The 20,783-nt window shown below is 35.5% G+C and overlaps 1 protein-coding gene across 5 annotated transcripts in view; it reads left to right on the top strand.

Annotated features, from left to right (window-relative positions):
* Nucleotides 1-20,783, top strand: part of ANKS1B (ankyrin repeat and sterile alpha motif domain containing 1B) — a 412,516-nt gene that overhangs the window by 58,601 nt on the left and 333,132 nt on the right. For all 5 annotated transcript variants that reach the window (XM_088055377.1, XM_088055378.1, XM_088055379.1 and 2 more), the window contains exons 5-8: nucleotides 7,496-7,571; nucleotides 9,720-9,821; nucleotides 17,208-17,318; nucleotides 20,342-20,517. In XM_088055377.1, the coding sequence (XP_087911503.1) occupies nucleotides 7,496-7,571; nucleotides 9,720-9,821; nucleotides 17,208-17,318; nucleotides 20,342-20,517 (465 nt within the window). The remainder of the gene's footprint in view (nucleotides 1-7,495; nucleotides 7,572-9,719; nucleotides 9,822-17,207; nucleotides 17,319-20,341; nucleotides 20,518-20,783) is intronic.

A 20,783-nucleotide genomic window follows, 5' to 3' on the forward strand; every position in this document is an offset into this window, starting at 1 on the left:
TCCTTCCTTCCTTCCTTCCTTCCTTCCTTCCTTCCTTCCTTCCTTCCTTCCTTCCTTCCGCCCCTTCCGCCCCTTCCTTCTGCCCCTTCCTTCCTCCACTTCCTTCCTTCCGCCACTTCCTTCCGCCACTTCCTTCCTTCCGCCACTTCCTTCCCTTCCTTCCCTTCCTCCCCTCCTCCCTTCCTCCCTCCCCTGATATTTTTTCCTTTAAAATACACTTGCATTTACTCTAGTTGGAAATGCTGCAAGGTGACAACTCCAACAATGTGTTAAAAGAAAGATACATATCTTCAAAGCTGAGTGCATGTTTTAATGGTGTCTTGAGACATGTAGATACACAAATCATGTCAACCATTCATGTACCTGTATATAAATATATTTTCTACAGCAGTGGCTGTAAAGGTCATAAGCTGATTTTCTAAAGCTGTGGCCATTCATCATCACAGCAATCTAAAACAGTGTTTCACTGAGACCTCATTTTCCTCTAATTATTCCGTTCAAAACTCAAGTTGGTAAGTAGTAACAATTTTGATTTTTTGAATTTCTAAACGCTTGTTTTATAAATCTGAAAGAATATTCTATAGCAGTACACTCTTGCAGCTACTGACTCCAACCTGTCAGCTGTTTGGTGTGTCTAGTTTATACACTCTAAGTTATAGTGACGTTTAAGGGGTAACTTTAAATAAAATAGACATAGATGGGAAGAGACACAAGGTACAGAAGCAGTGAATTTTTTGTTCAGTTCTTTGTACTGGAAGGTGTCCAGGCCTTTTAACTACAGAGCGCTGGATTCTTTTATGTGTTCTGAAATGTTACTTCAATCTTATGATTCCTCTTGATTTGATTGATGGCACTATGTTTGTTGAAGAGTGGATTTCATCTTCATATATGAAGTAACTTCCTTTCTGTCTCTCTCTTGTATAAAATATACTTTGAATTAATTTGTTTCAAGTTTATGTCTATTTTCAGATAAAACAAGCAAGCAACCAAACATAATTACATCTACTTTAGAGTCACATTCAGACATTCTCTACCACTTGACAGTTGGTTAGTGCCTGCTGATAAAAACACCAAAGTTGTGGGTTCAATCCCTGTATGGGCCATTCACTCAAGAGTTGGATTTGATCCTTCTGGGTCACTTCCAGCTCAGAAAATTCTGTCAATCTGTGAACAAATCTTGCAAACTTTGCCAAAACTTTAACTAAAATTTATATCCATTTCAAGCCTTCGGTGCATTTAATCAAACTCCTTAATACACAAAATTCCCTTTTATATAGAAAGATTGGACCTGGATTCCATACACTTTTATTTCTGGATTCTTCATCAAGATCATGTTTCTTGAGAAACAGAAGAAAAAGGAAAAGAGAAAAATTCTTTGAGAAAAAGAATGTGAAGTGGAGAAGAAAAGACAGATTAAAAAACACCAAAACAACAAAGCAAATAAAAAAAATATTAGTGTATTTTAGGCTTAAAAGTGGACATTCTTAACCGTCTTCCAAAGGAAAATGTGGTAAAATTGTTTTACTACTTTTATTATCTCTTGCATGTTTTGAATTAGTGTTGGTACTTGGTTCAAACAATTTTAAAGTGAAACACTTCTGTGTGATTTGTCAGCTTGGGAATTTGCCACTCATCAAGATTTCAGTTTAATTTGATTTTGATTTCTTTACTAGAAAGAGAGATACTTGCAAAGGTTAATGTAAGCAGCTCACTTTTTTATCTTTCTTTTACTATTACTACATCTTCAGTATTCTAGAAAAGTTTAATGCTACAGCAACATAGAACTTTCAAACACATGTTACTGAACATAAAATTTCTCTTTTATCTCTAGCAAATGAATGAGGAAAAATTCAGAAACTGATGCCTGAACTGATATTTAAGAAATAGAATAATTGAAGGAAAATGGTCTCTGTCACGGCAACTTCCAAACTGATGGTTACATGAGGGCAAAATATTACACAATGTTTTTATGAAATGTGTTCTTCCTCTTATGTAATCTGGATAATTTTAGCACTGCTGTGAATTCTCCTAAGCCATTTTTATCTATAGTTACACTAAAAGTTTTTCACTGGTCTTTAAAAAATACAGTGGCTGCAATTTTTTTTTCAATCTTTTAAGAAATGAAAGGTTCTTTTAATAATAGTGATCTCTTTGACATCTACACTAAAATTATAGGGCTTATTTTTTTTAAAATTTCATTTTATTCTAATTGCTTTTAATTGATATATATTCTTAGATTTATTTTTTTTTGGAAGTTATTCAGAGGCAGGGTGATTTTTATTTTTATTTTTCTTTGCACTAGGTTATCTTGTTCCTTCTGGTTTTGTCCTATTTGACATAAGGAAATATCATTTATTTATTTTCTTGCCGGAATACATATTTTCTATCAATATGTTCCTTTTCATTTAGCATCTTAGCATATTGGTAATTTGGCTCTGTACCTACTGTTAACTTATTACTGCTATAGCCTCTGAAAAATTCTGTTGATGATTACTGGCAGCTTATTAAATTGAGGAGAACAGAAATTATCAGCCTGTCACTTAAAACTAAACTCAGCTATTTTGTTATTAATTAAATTGATCTGCATTGCTGATTGAGAAAGAACATTTTACAAAGTAATATTTTATGTGGTAAACAATTTTGTACACATTCAAATGTGTTAAATAAATTCAGTTTATCACCAGTAAAGACCTCTCAGAGTGTTTAGCAATGATAATATGAGTAGCCTGTCTTGTATCAGTCTGTAATTTTAAAGATGTATTTGTTTAAATGGGAGGTTTACTTTAGCCATCTTATCTTTCTCTTCTGTACTCCCTGAGCACTTTTAATCACAGCAAAAATTTGGGCGAATAAAAGACAGCATTTAATTTTTTTTTAATTAATCAAATATTTTATTAATTTTCCAGGTTTATCCACTATCCTTCAATCCAGAGTTATTTAGGAGAGGGCAATCCAAATCTGCTCCATCTCTTTATGCTTTGAAGCTTTCATTTAAATTGAAACATACGAAAAATAAGCAGGTTTTGATTGAATGATAGATTTTGGGCCTTCAGTAAATCAAGATCCTACACAGTTCAGTATGTTTCATGTAAACAGTAGTTTAATAATTAGAAATACCCTAAAATCTTGGCCCCTTCTGTTTATCCAGCTTTCATCTATCCCTATTTGCCTTCCCTGTCTGTTCCAATAATGACAGCAATTTCCACTGCTTGTCACTGGTAGTTTTGCAAAAAGCCGTGCCCCTTCCTTTTTGCTCCCACTGTATATGGAGGAAATTCCATTAATAAATTTGCAAAGCTACCATTCTGTCCTTCAGATTCTGTCTGAAATCCATGTCAGAACTATAGCAAACTGCCTATGAATAAGGACTAGACGAGTGACCTAATTACAAGCTCTTGCATATTTACATGATTAAAAGAAAATGTGTAATTATTAAAACCCTTGGTGCTTCTCTGTGAGGCTGCAAATTGTACACCAAGGTGACTTGGGTATTCTGGTATGCCTATTGATGATGTCCTTCTGTCCTAGCTTAGTTTATGTATCCACCTGTGACATTGTACCTGTACTTAGTAATAAGCAGGGGCAGGGACTGTTTTATTACATGTTTAGCACAATTCGTGCTCTAGTTCTCTGTATCTCATATACAGAAAACTTATGCCAGAGAATCAATATATTATCCATTGATGCAAACTCAAGTAGACTTTAGCTCACTTTGTTCATGAAAAATTGCCAGCAGTTTTTGTATTAAGTATGATCGGGGAAGACTTTCCAAATATAATGGTAATGTTTACTTTGCCAGGAAAATATGATCCAAGTCAATGAAAGCTTCAGGAAGTAAAGCAGTGAAAATTGTCTATAAATCTTAAGCTAACTTGCTGTAGTATAGAGAAGAAGAATATATTAGTGCACAAGTACACTGTTATCAGTGAAAAAGATCTACCTAAAAGTTCTAGCACATCTTAAATAATATATAGAAATTATTTGCAACTATATTTTTTATCCTCGTGAATTGTGTAAATGTTCTATTGCACAAGAGAAAAACATTCTGAACTTACTTCTACCTTCAAGTAGTAAGCTACATGGACATTTACAAAGAGAGATATATCTACTGAGACAGTCAGAATTCCTCTTGGCCCTGTTCATCCTGAGGTTCAGCATTCCCTCTGAGTTAAAGCAGAGTTTGGTAACTGAGCTGTCTGGTAACAAGGACATTTTTGCCTTCTGGATAGTTTTTGGGTCGAGGGATCTGATTCACTTGTTAGTTATTCATTATTACCATGAAATCCTGCCTAGGGCTTTTAAAATTTGTGTCATCATTCATCTCCATGACACCTTACGCAGGATTATACACGTCTGCATCTTACAAGTGTGCTTTCTCCATATTCTCAGGTTGATTTTAGTTCAGTTTCATGGTAATATTTCCCCTCTTGTTCAGAAAAACACTTTTATAGTGTACAGATCCTTGCACTGTTCATATGGTGTGCCTTTCAAATTCCTCTTTTGAACAAATTGTTCATATATCTTATTTCTGGGATGTGACATTCATTACTATTGTCTCATAGCTCAGAGTTATAAAGCATAGACTGCCCTAGAATACAAGGCAGTGTGGAATGTCTGTAAAGAGTTTTAGGATAATGTTCTGATATGACAGGAAATATCATCAAGGAAGAAAGTAAGTATATAAGGGAAAAAAATGGCATTTAAGGTTGGATTCCTCTCCCAACTCTAGGAATTACATGTGTAAAGGTGGCTTAAGTTCCTGTACTCCCTTTATGCATAGCAGAGCTATCTTCTGGTTCTTAAATTGCCCCCAGATAGATTTTTTTGCCTTACACATCTACAGGAAGTTTCTCTTCTCATATTAGTTTTAATTCAATTTCTTACAAGGTGTGTGCTTTCATCAAGGAAAATATTGCTTACCTTTCCTCCAGTGGGGAATTTTGATGAACGGAAAGACTGCTGCCCATGCCAATTATCATATCAGCATCTTTTTCACCCTTTAGCTGGGTAATCTGAGGGTAGATCCTGTTCCTTGTCCTCAAAGCTGTTGATTCACTATGCCAGAACATTGATCTTTCTCAGTCTTAGATCATGGTACAGCAATAGAAAATTGTTGTCACTAATGTAGTCCATTTTTTCCATTAAACAAGGTTCCTTATTAGTACAGAATTATATCTACAATTTTAATCAAGGTGCAACTGATTTTAATCTCTGCAATTCAATCTCATAGAAATAAAATTTAGTGCTCTGGCTTCTTCTAACAATTGAACCTCTGTGGATTTCATTGTTGATGTATACATCACTAATTCTTATCCTTGAAGAGCATGGTTGAGGTTGGAATGGAACTCTGGAGGTCTTCAGGTCCAACTCCCCGTTTTCAAGCAGAATCAGAATAAGTTGCCCAAGACTGTGTCCAAACAACTTTTGAATAGCTTCAGGGACTGAGAACCTACAACTCTCCTGGACAACCTGTACCAGTACCAGGGCTGAGTTACCTGCAATGCAAAAGAAATTCTTACGTTTGAAAGAACCTATTGTGTTTCAGTTTTTCCCCATTATCTCTTCTGTCACTGGACATGATCAAGCCTGGCTTAGCCTTTACACCCTCCCTTCAGATATTTGTACACAGTGATAAGATACTCTGTAAGCCTTCATTTGTATAAGCTAAACTGTCCCAGCTCTCTCTTCCTTTACTGAGATGCTCCAGTCCCTTCACAATTTTAATGTCTCCCTCTAGTAGCTCCATCTCTGTCTTGTGCTGGGGAGCCCAGAACTGAGCGGAGCATTTCAGGTGTGGCTCCACAAGTAGTGATCAGAAAGGAAGCCACCTCCCTTGACCTGCTGTCAATACTCCTCAATGACAGAGAGCTCTATCTTAGTAGTGCCAGGTCCACCCAATAGTCATGCCAGTAAGTGGTCAGTCCAAAGGAAATGCCATATGACACCAAGAGGATGAGAGGCTTTTTTAAAGATTGCTGATGTCAAGCCTGTTTCAGTAATCAGAACTATAACTATTTGTGACTTTTCTGAGAATTTTTCTCATTCCCAGAAATTTCCAAGCTGCACATTAATCTCTGTGTGTACCTTTGTGGTTGCACCATCATTGCAGAGTTATCCCATTTTTGAAGTCAATTGCAGTAACTGGAAGTGTGCTGAAGATGTTGTTTGAGTAAAAGATTCTGAATCTGAATATTTAGCCTTATTGTTCCAAATAAACCTGGGAATGTTCAACTGGATTGTTTCTGAAAATGGAAATATTAGAAGTTATTTTGAGACATGTGTTTTGTATGTATATTCTCTTACTGACTTCCTTCTGCCCTCTGTTATACTGTTAGTATAAGTGGTATGTAGGATGTAGATGGGCATGCTCTACTTTATATCTCCATGTACTAAGCATTGGTGGGACATATGTACACTTACAGTGGGCTCACATCCCATCTAAGGATCTCTGATTAATTCTAAGTATCCTGTCATTGCATTGCTGTAACTCTGATGCATTCTGACACAATTAATTAATAATGAATTAGTATTTTATTTCAGAATTGGTTTTTGTATGTGTGTGTCTTTAAGGTCTTTCCACCATAGTAAGTATGACTTGATAAAGTATATAAAAAAAAACAAATTCAAGCAGTAAAACCTTTAACATTTTCTACAAATAATTTATAAATCTAATTTACTATCAAAAACAAAAGAGGTAAGTCAGATACTCAGCGAGATCTAGTAGTGCTCTAGCTAACGCTAATGCTATTGGATGGAAAGCTATTCTGTTCAGATTTTTCAGTAACAGCAGTTAGAAATGCAGCTTGTTAAGAGAGATAGTGGTTTTTTTAGTACTGTAAATTTTATTTGAGCAAAAGTCTGCTCACAAAGACTTTTGTGTCAAAACTGCAAAATCAAATTCACAGACATCTAAGGTAGAATTTAAATAACATAAGCATAGGCATCAAAAGCTGTTGGGGGTGCCCTAAGGTATGTAAGGCATCTGTATGAGGCAGATGTGAAGCAGATCAAATGTGAACATCAAGTGGACCAGCAGCTGGACACCAGAATATCCTAGGACATCTTTCACAGTATAACTGAATTGACCCAGGGTATGATCAGTTTCACATTAAAACATCTAATTGTAGATGTACACATGTAAACTGTCTGACCCTGCTGAAGAGCTGTGTTCCATTGATGGTACTGACTAGATTTTCACTGCCTGTAATAGGAGTTTAGAAATTTTACATAAACCCGGGCTTGTTAACAGGGAGCTGTACTACATTCCTATTATATTTTCTTATATACTTATTAATTTTATTATAAAACTGACAGCATTTTTGGTTTTGTCTTGAATAATAATAAAAAGTCTTGTATTCTAGTATTTATTCTTGCCCATTCAGTGTTTTTTATGTGTAGTTAAAATAGAGGGGAAAAAATAAATACTTATTTTCCAAGTGTATTCTTTACAGAAAGATTAATTGATATTTTAAATGTCACAATATTTCTTTTCTAGACAGAAAAAGGGAGTGCCCTGCATGAAGCAGCCCTATTTGGAAAGGTGGAGGTAGTACGCATTTTGCTTGAAACAGGTAAATTTGATTTACAGGAAACACTGAACAAATACCCTTAATTTTCCCAATCTGGTGTATGCCTCCTTAAGTTTTGGTTATACTTTTTTTGGAATTACTTTATCAGCCTTTTCAAATCTAATCACATGTACTTCTCATTAAAACAGTGTTCTTTTAGAATAAGAAATTGCTATACACAGAGAACAAAGGTGATGTTCAGACTCAGAAATTCCATATATGACTCAGTGTATGCCACTGTATTCTGAGAATAAATGTATTATGAGAACAAAATGGCTACATAAAATTTTGTTTTTCTCTCTGAAAGGCAGCCAAGAATATTCTTTGATGTAGAGACCACAGGATTCATGTTCACATTTATTTCCTTCAGTTAGCTATTCCTAGCCAACATACCATTCTGCCTGCTTCTTCATTTCCTGGATAAACTGAGTGCCTTGAAGAAAAGGGAAGGCACTGTGTCTCTGAGAATTGCATTTGTCCTGAAAGAAAAGAACAGGGATATAAAGTCCAAACAACCCATCCACTGCATAATAAGTTTCAGAACTGTTGTAGGTAAATTACTCATCTAGATAACTCTCTTCTCAGATAAATTGTAAGACCAATGAGAATGAAAGTACTTAGAAATAGTAGTAGATTCATGTACTTCCATTACATTGAGGGATCTCATTGATCTTTTTTATCAGTTCTTGTGGTGTTACTCATACATTGCAAAAAAGGGTTTATCCTAATCACAGCTCTTCAGCTGAATCTCAACTAGTCTATCCCTGATCTCAGACCTGTTTTCAGAAAAAAAAAGGCCCTTCCAAGTTTCTTTTCTCTCTGGATGAAAAAGAAGGAGGCTGAAAGGGATCTTCACCTGCCTTAAAAAAGGCAAGTCCCTTTTATTTCCTGAAAAAGGAAGGACTGGAGAACATCACAAAAACATAGGAAGTCCTTCAGACCACAGAAAAGGCTCACCTTTTTCAGATTAATGTGTTACAGCCTCTACCAGCGTACAATTGTCAAGACAGTGGAGTAGAATCTTCACAGTGAACTCCTTCAACCCCAAATGCTCTGCACTTCTGCAACACTCCCCACCTTCTGCCTGTTATACCTAACAATCCCCTTTTTTCTAGTTCTTCAAAAAGAGTCAGAAGATGTTATAGGTAGCTACTACAAAGGAAAGATGTGAGTTGGTGTGTCTGGCCTCTGAAAGTCAACTGTCACTGCTAAATAGCCCAGTAATATTTTGGTTTTTTTCAGAGAGAAAATTTTGTGTTTCTCACAAAACAAATTAGGAAACTGTCCATTGAATTAGGAAATTACTGTAATTGCAGCCTTTTCTGTTGAACGCTTTCAGAGTGTCCTTTTAAATCCTGCTTTCTCTATTTTTCTCTGTTTAGTGTCCTGAGAAGAATTTCACTTTGTTTGCTAAGACATTTCATATCTTTACTTTTTATGAAAGCACATCTAAGTGGAAAAACAACTTGGGTATTTTATCATAAGGCAAAATTTCCAAGGAAACTCCTACAAGGCAAAGGTAGAGAGTCAAGTACCACGCACAACAGGTTCTGATTCAGGGCAATTCTCAAATTTAGTTCACAGTTTAAGGCAAGCCATTTCTTTGTTAACAGTATGGACAGTCCGTGAGGAAATCCCGTGGCTGTTCATAATGCCTGTATACTACACATGGATATTTCAGTCTATTCATGGCATGAATTTTGAAAATGTTGCCATGAAGTACAACTTTATTAACATACAGATAAAAATATTTTCAGTCTTGCTCTCAGAACACGTACTATGGACTAGAAAGTTCCCAATGAATTTGGAATTTGGAGAGAAACGTAGGAGAAACATTCAAATAATTCATTGATTTTACAAAAGATCCTTTTCAGTATGGCTCTCTGTTCCTTAGGAACAATCTGTTAAAGTAATCCCAAATTTGGTTACTTTATATCCCCATATTCTATGGAAACATAAAAAACATCCATGTCAGCATGTGAATTTTAGGCTACTCAAGCTTTAAACTGAAATGTATCCTGTACTTCAGCTGTAATGCAGTTGTAAAACCACTTGGTTTGAATTTGTCAGAAAGCTCAGTCTGATATAACACATTTATAATCCGAAGCATTTAGGGTTAAATATTCCACCACAGATCCATTTCTTTTTCAGGAATTGATACCAACATAAAGGACAGTTTGGGTAGAACAGTTTTGGATATACTTAAAGAACATCCATCTCAGCAGTCTCTCCAAATTGCAGCTCTACTTCAAGGTAAGCCATATTCAATTATACATTTGTTAGAGAAAATAGAGAAGTATGGTTGTATATAATAATTTCTACTCTTAACGTGTTTCATTACATAAAGGAGGAGTCTTTTGATTTAAAAAGACCAGTTGAACAAAAATAAGTTGTCTAATATCTGAATTTCAGAGTAAAGCCTTTCTTTTTTTGCGGGCCACTGACATTAGCATGGTGTGTCACTTATACTTAGTCTTTTTACATTCTTCATTACACCATAGCATACTGTAATATTTCAATAGCAGTTCCATTAAATTGTAATGATAACCTAAAATTGAAATGCTTGATTTGTTCATAAATAGCAACTAAATGACTGAAAGACGATGACAATTTCTCAAACAATTTAATTATATTTTGCTCAATTTTCTTAGATTTTAAAAAAACAACAACATAATAAACAACACCAAAACAAAAAATATCAGGCAGTATTTCTTTTTATTATAGGAGAAATAATACAATTTTTCGTGCATGCATTTGTTCTCATTCCCTGTCTTACTTTTACGGTGCCAGGTTGATGGAAGTTCATTGTTTACTTCAATCTTCTGCTCTAGAAGATGGCAGTAAAGTGATGAAACATGAAATAGAACATAACTCAGTGTTAAGCATAATTTCTTCTCTTCTGTGCAATTTGTTCCCTGCATTTTCAGATTAGCCTTTCACTAAGTACATTTGACAGAGGAGGTCCCTGCAGGTATCAGTGCTGCATCTTCATCTCTATTGATTATTCCCACCATTAAATAAGCCATTTTAATCAGTTCAGTGTTGGTTCTACACATGAACTAGCTCATGCTACAGGCTCCCCCATAACTGTATTTTATAAGACCATTTCCTAGAGAAAATGAGGTCATGTGGCCATACTGTATCATTTCTTTCCTGAATAATTTCCAAACTAGTTGAACAGCTTCCATAAAGGTTTCCAGTAAGATGATGGACTGAAGATACAAAGCTTCTATAAGTATAATGAAAATTTTGCGGGCTGTAGGAGAGGTATTTCTGTAAGGAGCACATTCATATTACAGCTGAACCAGTTAACAGCTTGCCTTGAGGTCTCCCTCTCTCCCTTCCTATTTTCCTTTGCCTTTTCCCTCACTTCTCCCCTTCCTCCTCCCCTACTTCCACCTACACAGCTCTCTTACATATTTCCCATTTACATGAGACTTCAAAGTGACTTGATTCAGTTCATGAACTGGTAGAATACAAAATATATATTTATTATATATATAAAATAATGAGAAACAATATGAAAAATCTATAAATATACTTTCTGTAGTTTTAATTAGCTTGCCTCCTGTGTGATTCAGGTCTCAGAGTTGCCTCTATCTCAGGTAACTACACAGTGCATTGAAAAGTGGGGAGGAAGAGATGTGTGGAGGACACAGGCTTCCCCTGTCAGCAGAAGGGAGTTTCTAATTTGAGCCAGACTCAAACTTCAATCTTTAAGTCCTCACAGAGCTGCAGCATGAACATAGTACCATGTAGAAGAAAAGAGGGTTAATGTCATACTAGGAGTTCTTCAGTGGCAGGAAAAGGGTTGGTCAGAACTCCCATTTTCTTAGACATCAAAATCAAACATCCTTCAGGTATTAATCTAAGATTCATCACAAAATCCCATCACCACCTAAACTAATTTTACTATCTCTTCATTGTTCCATTTTCTCCTTAGTGTGATGACCTTGCAGTCTCCACTGACGAACATTTTTTTCAGAGTACCCTTGCTCTGTGAATAATAAAGCACCCAATGCCATCTCATGGGTTTCTCATGTTAATGGATCGGTACCTGCCCTCAGTCTTTACCACACACACAGAGAAAAATAAATGTATTAATTTCAATTCTTTTTGTTGCTTTGACATGCAGTCTTTTTCAAAAGTGTGCCCTGAAGTATCAAAATAACTGCTTAGTAGTTTCAGCTCTTATTAGTGTGATGAAACTGTCTTGTAATGAGCAGCTGTTTATTTTTGCTCTCTGCCTATAATCAGAAGTGGTGTGCAAGAATGAAGAATGGTTACAAAGATGCCATTCTGAGTCTTAAGACAACCTGAGGAGTCCCTTCAGAACTCCCCTGGGGAGCCTACGTAGATTCTTTTTCATCATCAAGATGTTCACTGAATCTTTATCCATTAAAGTTTGAACTGTGAACTGAAGTTGAAAAAGTCAGGAGTAGCAGGATTCAGTGCCAGCACTATTGATGATACAGTTGACCTACACTCCTCTAAAAAAGACAGCTGAGTATACTCTTCACTGAAGTATGGGTATTTATCCTATTGTAGCTGAAAAATCAGTGAAGCACTGGAATTTCTGGAATAATGACTGTACTATAATTGAGTTAGACTTCAGTGCATAATGAATTCCAGGCAAAGGAAGGGCAATTACTAAGAGAGATTTGGTGGCTTCCAAATAAATTCCCGTTAAGGCTGCTGTCTTCAGATGGTTGTCTACAGCAGCTTACAAGGTTCATTCATGTAGACTTATAGGAAATAGAAATTAAATTAATGATGCCAGACAATTACTGGCAGATTTTTTAAGTTTCTTGCTAATTTTGTGCTTTATGCAGACATAGTGGAATTAATTTGTTCTTTCACCTTGTTGCCAGGATAGACTAAGATTTTATCACTAAGCATTCTCATTAATTTTTACTGTTTCCCCCTTGCATTGTTCTGAGTGTCACTTTACAGTTTATAGTATTAACATAGCATAGATTTTTTCCCTGCCACGAAACATTAGCTTTCAAAATATAAAACAGACACTGAAAGATGCCTATGGACAGGCTGGCAGAAATGGACAAGGAAATAATGTGACTGGTATTACTGGTGGGCCTGTTATGCAGAGGGATAACAGAGTTGGAAGAAATGTTTATAAAGAGAATGAGTTAGATCTGTGAATATTTATAAGAAACTACTTTGAAGGAGATAAAAGTAATTTCTGTGTTTAGAATCAGTTAATGAAGGTAGTAACACTAAACATGAGCTGATACTAAACCCAGCAGGGCTGGTAGCCACTTGTGAATAAATGCTCTCCCAGAATTTAAGAATTTTGGATAGAAATAGTCCTCCCTCTTTTAAGAATATTTAGAAAACTACTTTTTACAAATTGTAATTTTAAAGAAACGAGGCCTTTTGCCCGTGAGGTTTTAGAAGTGATCCTAGCATTCTTGTGATCCTTATTTTACATCTGTTCTTACTATCCTGAGAAAACAGCAATAGAAGTTTCTGCAAAAAAAATTTTTAGTGTGTTCGCAAAGCCTGCCATCTTTTTTGAGATGTTGGCACATAACCTGATAGAAGGAAAATAAATTAAAAGATCACTTAAAAGAGCAACATGAAAAAGGGTGAGTAAGCTATTGTGGTAGTTTGGCCACTAACTTAATACTTTTTTTACTGCCTGGTAATTATAGTTGGAATTAATAGAAATGATGCTTCAGGATTTAATTCTCTCTCTTTTGTATATCTCATAATTTTCTGTGTCTTCATTAGATCTGAGTAGCATTGAACTCATTAAAAATACTTAATAGAGTTTGGATTCTTAACGTAGTAAGGAAGAAATAGCTGTATATGTGCTATGTACTGGGAGAGGGTAGAGTTAGGATACTGTGCCAAGCAAGGCCAGGCTACTGGATGCATTTCATGGGTGCAGTGAAACAACAGCACTCAGTGCTGAAGCAGTTAACAGTACTGGCACTTAGGGCTTTTATAATTAGGCATTGGAGATAAAAGGGATGTTGCCAAGGCTAGTAGGCCTAAAATAAAACCAACCAGCTGTGTTTTAGTTTTAGCACATGTGAACGTGACGCAGGTGCGAGCTGCACCATCTTTCAACTCTTTCTCCACAGCCCACTATGCTCTCTATTAGAATCTTGCTCTTTTACTATTTCGGGAAACAGAATTCTCGTTACTATGAAACAAAGGAGATAGTAGATAAACAGATGAAAAATGGCATGAGCCCCAGTAAGCGCTGCTGCATAGACAGTATGGAAGGAGATGCACTGGAAAACTGTTTTGTTTCCTCTCTTCTGATGAAGCTGCTTAGAAAACTAACATTGTTTGTACCTGTTACCAAATTATTCATAAATGGGAAATGAATAGGCAGCTGCAGAACCAGAACTCCTTTCTATTCCTTTTCTATTCCTCTTTCCTTAAATATCTTTGGTGTCATTAGCACTGGCTTTTTTTATTTTTTTATTTTTTATTAATGTATGCTCTCTCTCGTTCTCTCCTGCTCTTTCTGTGGACAAGTACATCTTCCATTCCCTTGAGTGCAGGAGGCCATCCTCACTGGAGGAATGGAATAGGTTTTCAGTCAAGGATTTAATTACAGCTGCATGGGATGAAAATAATTGAGATCTCAATTCCCCTTTGCTGTTTTGGGGATTTTTTTGTTTATGGGTTCATTTTATTTTGTTTTTCTGAGGACTTTTCATTTTCTTCAGTAGGCTCTTGTACAAAGGCTGTAGGGCATTAACTGCATTCACAAATTAATTTAACTGCTTTTGTTGAGACTGAAAGTTCAGCTGCACCCTTATGTATCTCACAATCATAGTACTTCAGTGCTTGTTTCTGTTTTCTTTCCTGAACACAAGCACAAAAACATCTACTGATTTCAGCTTTCTCTGGGATTAAGTTAAACTTGAATAATTTAGAAATTGTCCTTTGAAATTTAGGAGACTGAAGTGAACCATCCTCCATCACAGCTCATCTGTCACCTTAGCACACCTGACAACGGTAGTTACCAGTCAGTTTCCTGCTACTGCATCTTCTGTAAAGAGAAGAGGAATTGGGTCATGAAGACTCAGGTGGCCTCCTTCCCTTGGGAGCAAGTGAGCTTTTTGGGAGGAGCTTTTTGAGAGCTTCCAGGTTGGGGTAGGACACAATGGAGCTGCAGAATCCTCAGACAGGTCCTGGAAGAGTCTTAGGGAGGGCAGAGGGTTTTCTGAAGATTGCTGCCCTTCAGGAAGATGTGGAGTGAAGGAGATGTAAGCACCTCCCTGGAAGGACATTGGCTATGGAGGGGACTGGTTCCTATATAAGTTTTATTTCTGTGATCTAGTTAGTTAAGAGAGTCTTCTGTTTGAAAAGGTGTGTTCAGACTTTTATTCTGATCAAATCTGCCCTTTTTGTTTTTTTAGGATTTTAAAGAGCCTTTTGGTCTCCTTAGGGAAAAATTGTTCTAGAAAGAACTCTATATGAGTCTACTCCATGGTGTGGCTGAAGTGAAGTATAAAAACAGAAGAAAGGAGCTTATACTTAATTCAAAGGAAAATACTGATTAAAATAAATAGTTGGGGTTTTTATTTTCCAATAGAATGCAGCCATTGGTGAAAGCATCCAGTGCTTTTGTGTGTCTTTAATTTGGCTCTTGACAGAGACCGCCTATCTCTGTTTTGTGTCTCTTTCTCTGATAATATTGTCAGACTTAAGCCTCTTTCAGCTGAGGCCCTGTCTTTGTCTTGTATGTATCTGGTAGAACTTTCAATAATATAAAACCAAATTAGAAGTCCCACAGAAGCCCAAAGTTTCAAGGGTTGTACCCTCACAACATTGGCATGCTGCCACCCCTCTTGTACTGTACTTTGTGTGAGCCAGTTGTAAAGGTTTTCTGGAAGAAAATCTGCATTTTTTAAAGTAAGTATTTAAGACTTACGTTGAACTTGGGATTTCCTCCTCAGAACTAGCCTCCAGCAGGTAAGTGCATTGGTCTGGAAGGCCTGACAAAGAATAAAAATAGAGAATTATTTTAAAACCACAGTCTTGTATGATTATGTGACAGCAAGGTTAGAGTTATTCACAATATCCCCTCCATTTCCTTTCCTAATCATAGCTGTATTGATCTAATAGTTGTAGCATTCACCTCATAGAATTACATTTCCTTTTGGAAAGTTCCATAATTACTAAGCAAACATTTTTCAGACTTGAATTTCTTTTTTCTTTTACTTTTCTTTGGGTCTGGCTTCCTTTATATCTCTTCTTCATCTTGCACATTAACTTGACAAATACTATTGCTGACAGAGCTGGAAAACATTCCAGAGCATTTTGTCATGGTGCTAGTTTTCTCATGGTCTCTTACAGCTCATTTTTGCTTCTTTGCTTTCAGACCCCCACAAAAACACAAAATAAGGACCCATTTTCATATGAAGAAATTTATGACAGATTATGCCAGGGTCCATTGCCAACCATCAAACTTAATATGTGGCACTTTCAAATCATACAATTTTTTTTTAAATACCCCAACAATCTGCAAAGCATTTTGAAACTGCATGCTGTTCTATGCCATTTCCAATTTCAATTTCTCAGATGTCTATTTTATCAAAGATTGTATTTGGGTTTTGGGATTTGTTATTTAATCATGAGTAGCAGCAAGCTAAACAAGTGCATTGTAGACTGTAGAAATTAAATCAGGGAGATGTCGCTTCCCAGAAGCTCCTTAGTCCTTCAGTGTGATACTGATGAAAGATGTTACTGTACTTTGCTTCCGTGTGTGTTGCGACATATCCTATTGTGGTTACTACTGGTATCAGAATGAAATTATTTAAACAGTTTTCAGAAACTCAAGAAAATGCAGGTGCAGAATAACTGCCAAAACTAAGAACCAGTTGCTCTGCTGAAAAAAAAAATAAAATGCTACTATTGCATAAATTAGTTTCTTATTTATTATTGCACTGAAATTCATTAAGGTTTTGGTCTTCCATTGAGGTAGCTTATGTACAAAAGCACATGAAAATAATGTAGATCTTTACAAGAAAAGAACAGTAATGAAATTGAAGATTAGCATTCATTATTTCATGTTTTTCTGGTATTATAAACATTGTCGTAAACATGGGGCAAGGGAAGTTTTGAGGACGAAAACCAGAAATTGTAGTACACTGCTTTTTTGACTGCTATTTTAAACTAAATTTTCAGGATTGCTTTTTTTTGTTTGCTTTTTTTCCCTCATCTACTATATCCATGCTGCAAGCAGAGTATTTGGCTTAACAATATCAATGTCTGTATGTATGTGAGCATCCTGAATATCTTGAAAAAAAACCTCCACAAACTTAGAATAAAAGTCTCTTTTAATTGTTATAATGTAATAGAACAGTTATGTTGATATTTCAAGGAGGCAAGAAAAACACAGGGATAGTCTCAACTCATTACCCCTACAATGAGATTTCTCTAGCAGTTTCCACAGATTAGAGGACTGGCCATTATACTGTTTTGTAGTACTTTCAACAAATGATTGCCTTGCAGCAGTGTTTATGAATAATTACAGGGTTGTAATATGAAAAATTGAAAAGCCTGTAATGAAAAACGAAGTAGCAAATATACTTTTGCTTGAAATAAACCCCCTTAATTCAGTCTTTTAAGTGTATTTGTATCTTTAACTTGCAGAATACATGGAAACAGGAAATGCAAGTATTTCAGAGGAACGCCCACTGGAATGTGCAGAACATCAGTCCTGTGTTTTGTCCCCAGAAGTTCCTCCATCTCCAAAGGCTAAAAGTAAATACATGTCCTCTGTGAATGCAAAACCTGTACTGAATTTCTCTTTAATATTAATTAACATTCATCTAAATGTACGAAGTGGGAAAAATATTAACAAAGTTATTGATATCAAGTATGTTTTTTTCTACCATGAATCACCTATCTTGACTACATACACTGTAATCCATGCCATTAGAAAAGGAAGGAACTGTATTCTTAGAAAGGACAAGTCACTAATGGACTACAATGTACTGCATTGTTTGATCTTAAATCTTCTTAGTTTATCTGGTCTTATCCATTTCATAATCAAGTAAAACAAAAGTACTAATTATGTTTAAATACTCTGCATGTATTGATCACATTCAGTTTAAAAATGGAATTTACTTCATCTTTCCCAGTGAGTGCATCTACCAATTGTTTTACGTTTGGAAGCCTCTTTAAAGGTCACAAGTGTACTGCTATTCCATTCATCTTCTAACACAGCTTTCATACACTGTGGCAGTCACTTGTGTGCATGTGCTTTCATTTTATGTTCTGATTCACCGTTTCCACACCACAGCCACTAAAATAGAGCGTTTTCTGAGTGTGGTGTCTGTAATGAAAATCATCTTCTTATAGAACCAAACCTGAATTTTGCCTTCAGTAATCATCCAGAGTGAATGTAATTGATTGCTGACAAATAATTCAGCCTGTTTTTGGTTTTGTTGTGTGAGTTGTGGTGTTATTTTGCTTCATAGTGGTTTGTTTGATTTTTTTTTAGTATTTTTTTTTCTTTAACATGTTCACTGGGATAGTTTTTGTTTGTGAGAGAATGAAGCTTCCTGATGCATGTCAGATAATGATCTTCGTGGTGGTAGTGAATAAATGCTGTAGTTCCAATAATATTTCCCATTGGAGTACTTAAAACATATGTGGTGTGTGAAGATAAATAGTTCCTTTGAAATTAGCAGGATTGTGAAGCAAACTAGCATATGCAATAGAAATGTCTGTCCTGAAATTAAATAGCAAATATTTTTAAAATATGTTTTACTTCTTAACAATAAGGTCATGATCTCACATTCCTTATTTCCTCTTACAAGGTATAAATAATGTAAAACATGCAAGCTTGCTTTTGCTTGTCTATTGTGTAATGTGATACTAAAGAAAAGAAATCGTACTTGATCATGCTTCCCATCCATCTGTCTGCCATTCATTGACAATCTAATTTCGGATAATTTAAACCAGCTTTGGAAGAGGGATAGCAGTACCAATTAACTTTCTGTGACTTTCATGAAAACAGGGAGCTGGATAGAGGCAAAAGACCCTAATTAGTTCCTGTCCTGAAAGAAATAGGCAAAATCTGTCTTTTATGTGTTCTGGCTGCAATCAGCCAGTCAACTAGTGCACTCTCACCCAGGTCAGTCCAGTTTTGTCCCACAGAACTCTTTCTTGCCCAGTAAGAAATACTGCAGGCCATATGTGGGACTAGGGACATAAACATAGCTCTGTAGGAAGCAGTAGTTCTGTTTCTTTCTAGCACACTGTATCTAGATTTTATAACAGGTTTTTTTATATTTAGGTATTTTACCTCCAATTTTTAGTTATAATATTAATCTGGAATAATTTCTATTTTCTAATTAAAAATCAGAATATAAATAAGCCTGGTTATATTTTTGTTTAGTTTAAAAGTTTCATGCAAAGCTACCATTGACTAAGAGTAGCAAGAATTTTGAATGCAAAATTTGTTAGATTTTAAAAAGCAATTATATTCTTTTAATTAACAACTCTTGTTCTTGTCTCTGAAAATTTTGGTAATAACTGTCTGTGGTTATACTTTAAATACATTTTTGAGTATTTGAGTTACCATAGCAAACAGTAACTGAAAAAAATGAAGCAAACAGAGCTTTGTACCAAGCAGTACACTTTTATCAGTGGATTCTTTAGTTATGTGAGTGTACTTAAGTCTGTTTTATGTATGCTGAGCTTAATATGCTCACTCTATTTCTCCTTTTCAACATTTTATTTTCAAAGATGGAGTAACATGGAAGCATCTGTGTTTTATCAAGTCTAAGCACTGCAGTTTCCACCAATATGACTGTAAACAGTCATTAAAAATGTTTAAAAAAGGGGCTTCTTACTTGCGCCTGGAAACTCTTGGCTTTCTAATTTCTTATTGCTATTACTAAAGGTAGTTGTAACGCACACACACAGTACAGAATCAGAACCCAATGTGGGTTGATCATACTGAGTAGCTTTTCAGTCTGTAGAGGCCTTACTGCTGCCAGTGGATTATTTGCAGAATGGTTAGCACTTAGTGTGATTCTACTAGTTATTACAACCACTATTTCCAGTAGTGTTCCTCAGTAGAGACGTATGAAGCCTATTGTCTTACTGTTCTGGTAGATTTCTTAACTAAAGAAATCTGATAAATTAAGGAGAAAACATGAAACACAATGCAGAATGCACTAAATGTGTGTTTCTGATAGACTGTAGGAAGGCATATTTTAAACATGTAGGGTTTGCCCAGTATATTCTTCCACCATTCCATTTAATCCTGGGAGAGCGAGCAAGAATTATTCATAAAGCATATCTGCTTTGATGGGGGAGAGATACATTCTTAACCACTCACAGATTACAGAGTTTATGTAGTGTATTAATTAATTACAGCAGCAAACATGAACCCAATGCAGAACATAAGATATTGATTTTGTATGTTTGTAGAAACTTTCCTTTCCTGGATTAATTTTACATTCTTGGATAGTTGCTATTTCTATAAATTTTCAGGATTAGAAAACAGAGAAAGGGTAAGTGTATATTCATCTTAATTAAATGCGAGGTATAGGGCAATGCAGAAGAATGTAGATTGCCTCTAGCAAATTCCCAGGCTGGAATAAGGTGCCATTATTTTTGAGCAGAGAATGGTGCATGAAGATGATTGTGTAGAAGATAAGGTATGGAAAATAATAGATACTCAATAAAGTTTAAAGAATGTGCATTTCCTTTTTAAGCATAAATTATCCCAGTATTCTAATTACTGACTAATGGTGTGTCTGTTTTTAAAGGTGAAGCTGTGACTGGAGAATTATCAAAGCTCTTAGATGAAATCAAATTGTGCCAAGAAAAGGAATACTCTTTTGAAGATCTGTCTCATACACTATCAGACCATTATCTGGAAAATTTTAGTAAAGTATCAGAGGAAGATCTTATGACCAGTGGAAGCCAAACCAAGCTTAATGTAGTAAGTAAGATGGGATACAAGGACAATATATTCAGTTAAATCTGACTTATTTATAGCACATTCAAGAAAGAAATAATAAAAGAGTAAGAATAGTAGAAGGTTAACTTCATAAAAAAATACATAACATGTGGTTCTTACAGATTTAGAATGTAATGTTCACTTATTTTCTCATTGTTTACCACACCTCAGAAAGGATTTTTATGTCACCACTAATCCATTCAGGTTAGTTGTCCTGAGCATGACGAGGGCAAGGAAGGAGGTTTTTT

The sequence above is a fragment of the Pseudopodoces humilis genome, chromosome 5 (genome assembly GCF_049639895.1).
Source record: "Pseudopodoces humilis isolate 2021_Gansu_Grassland_sample_001 chromosome 5, ASM4963989v1, whole genome shotgun sequence".
Classification (NCBI taxonomy): domain Eukaryota; kingdom Metazoa; phylum Chordata; class Aves; order Passeriformes; family Paridae; genus Pseudopodoces; species Pseudopodoces humilis.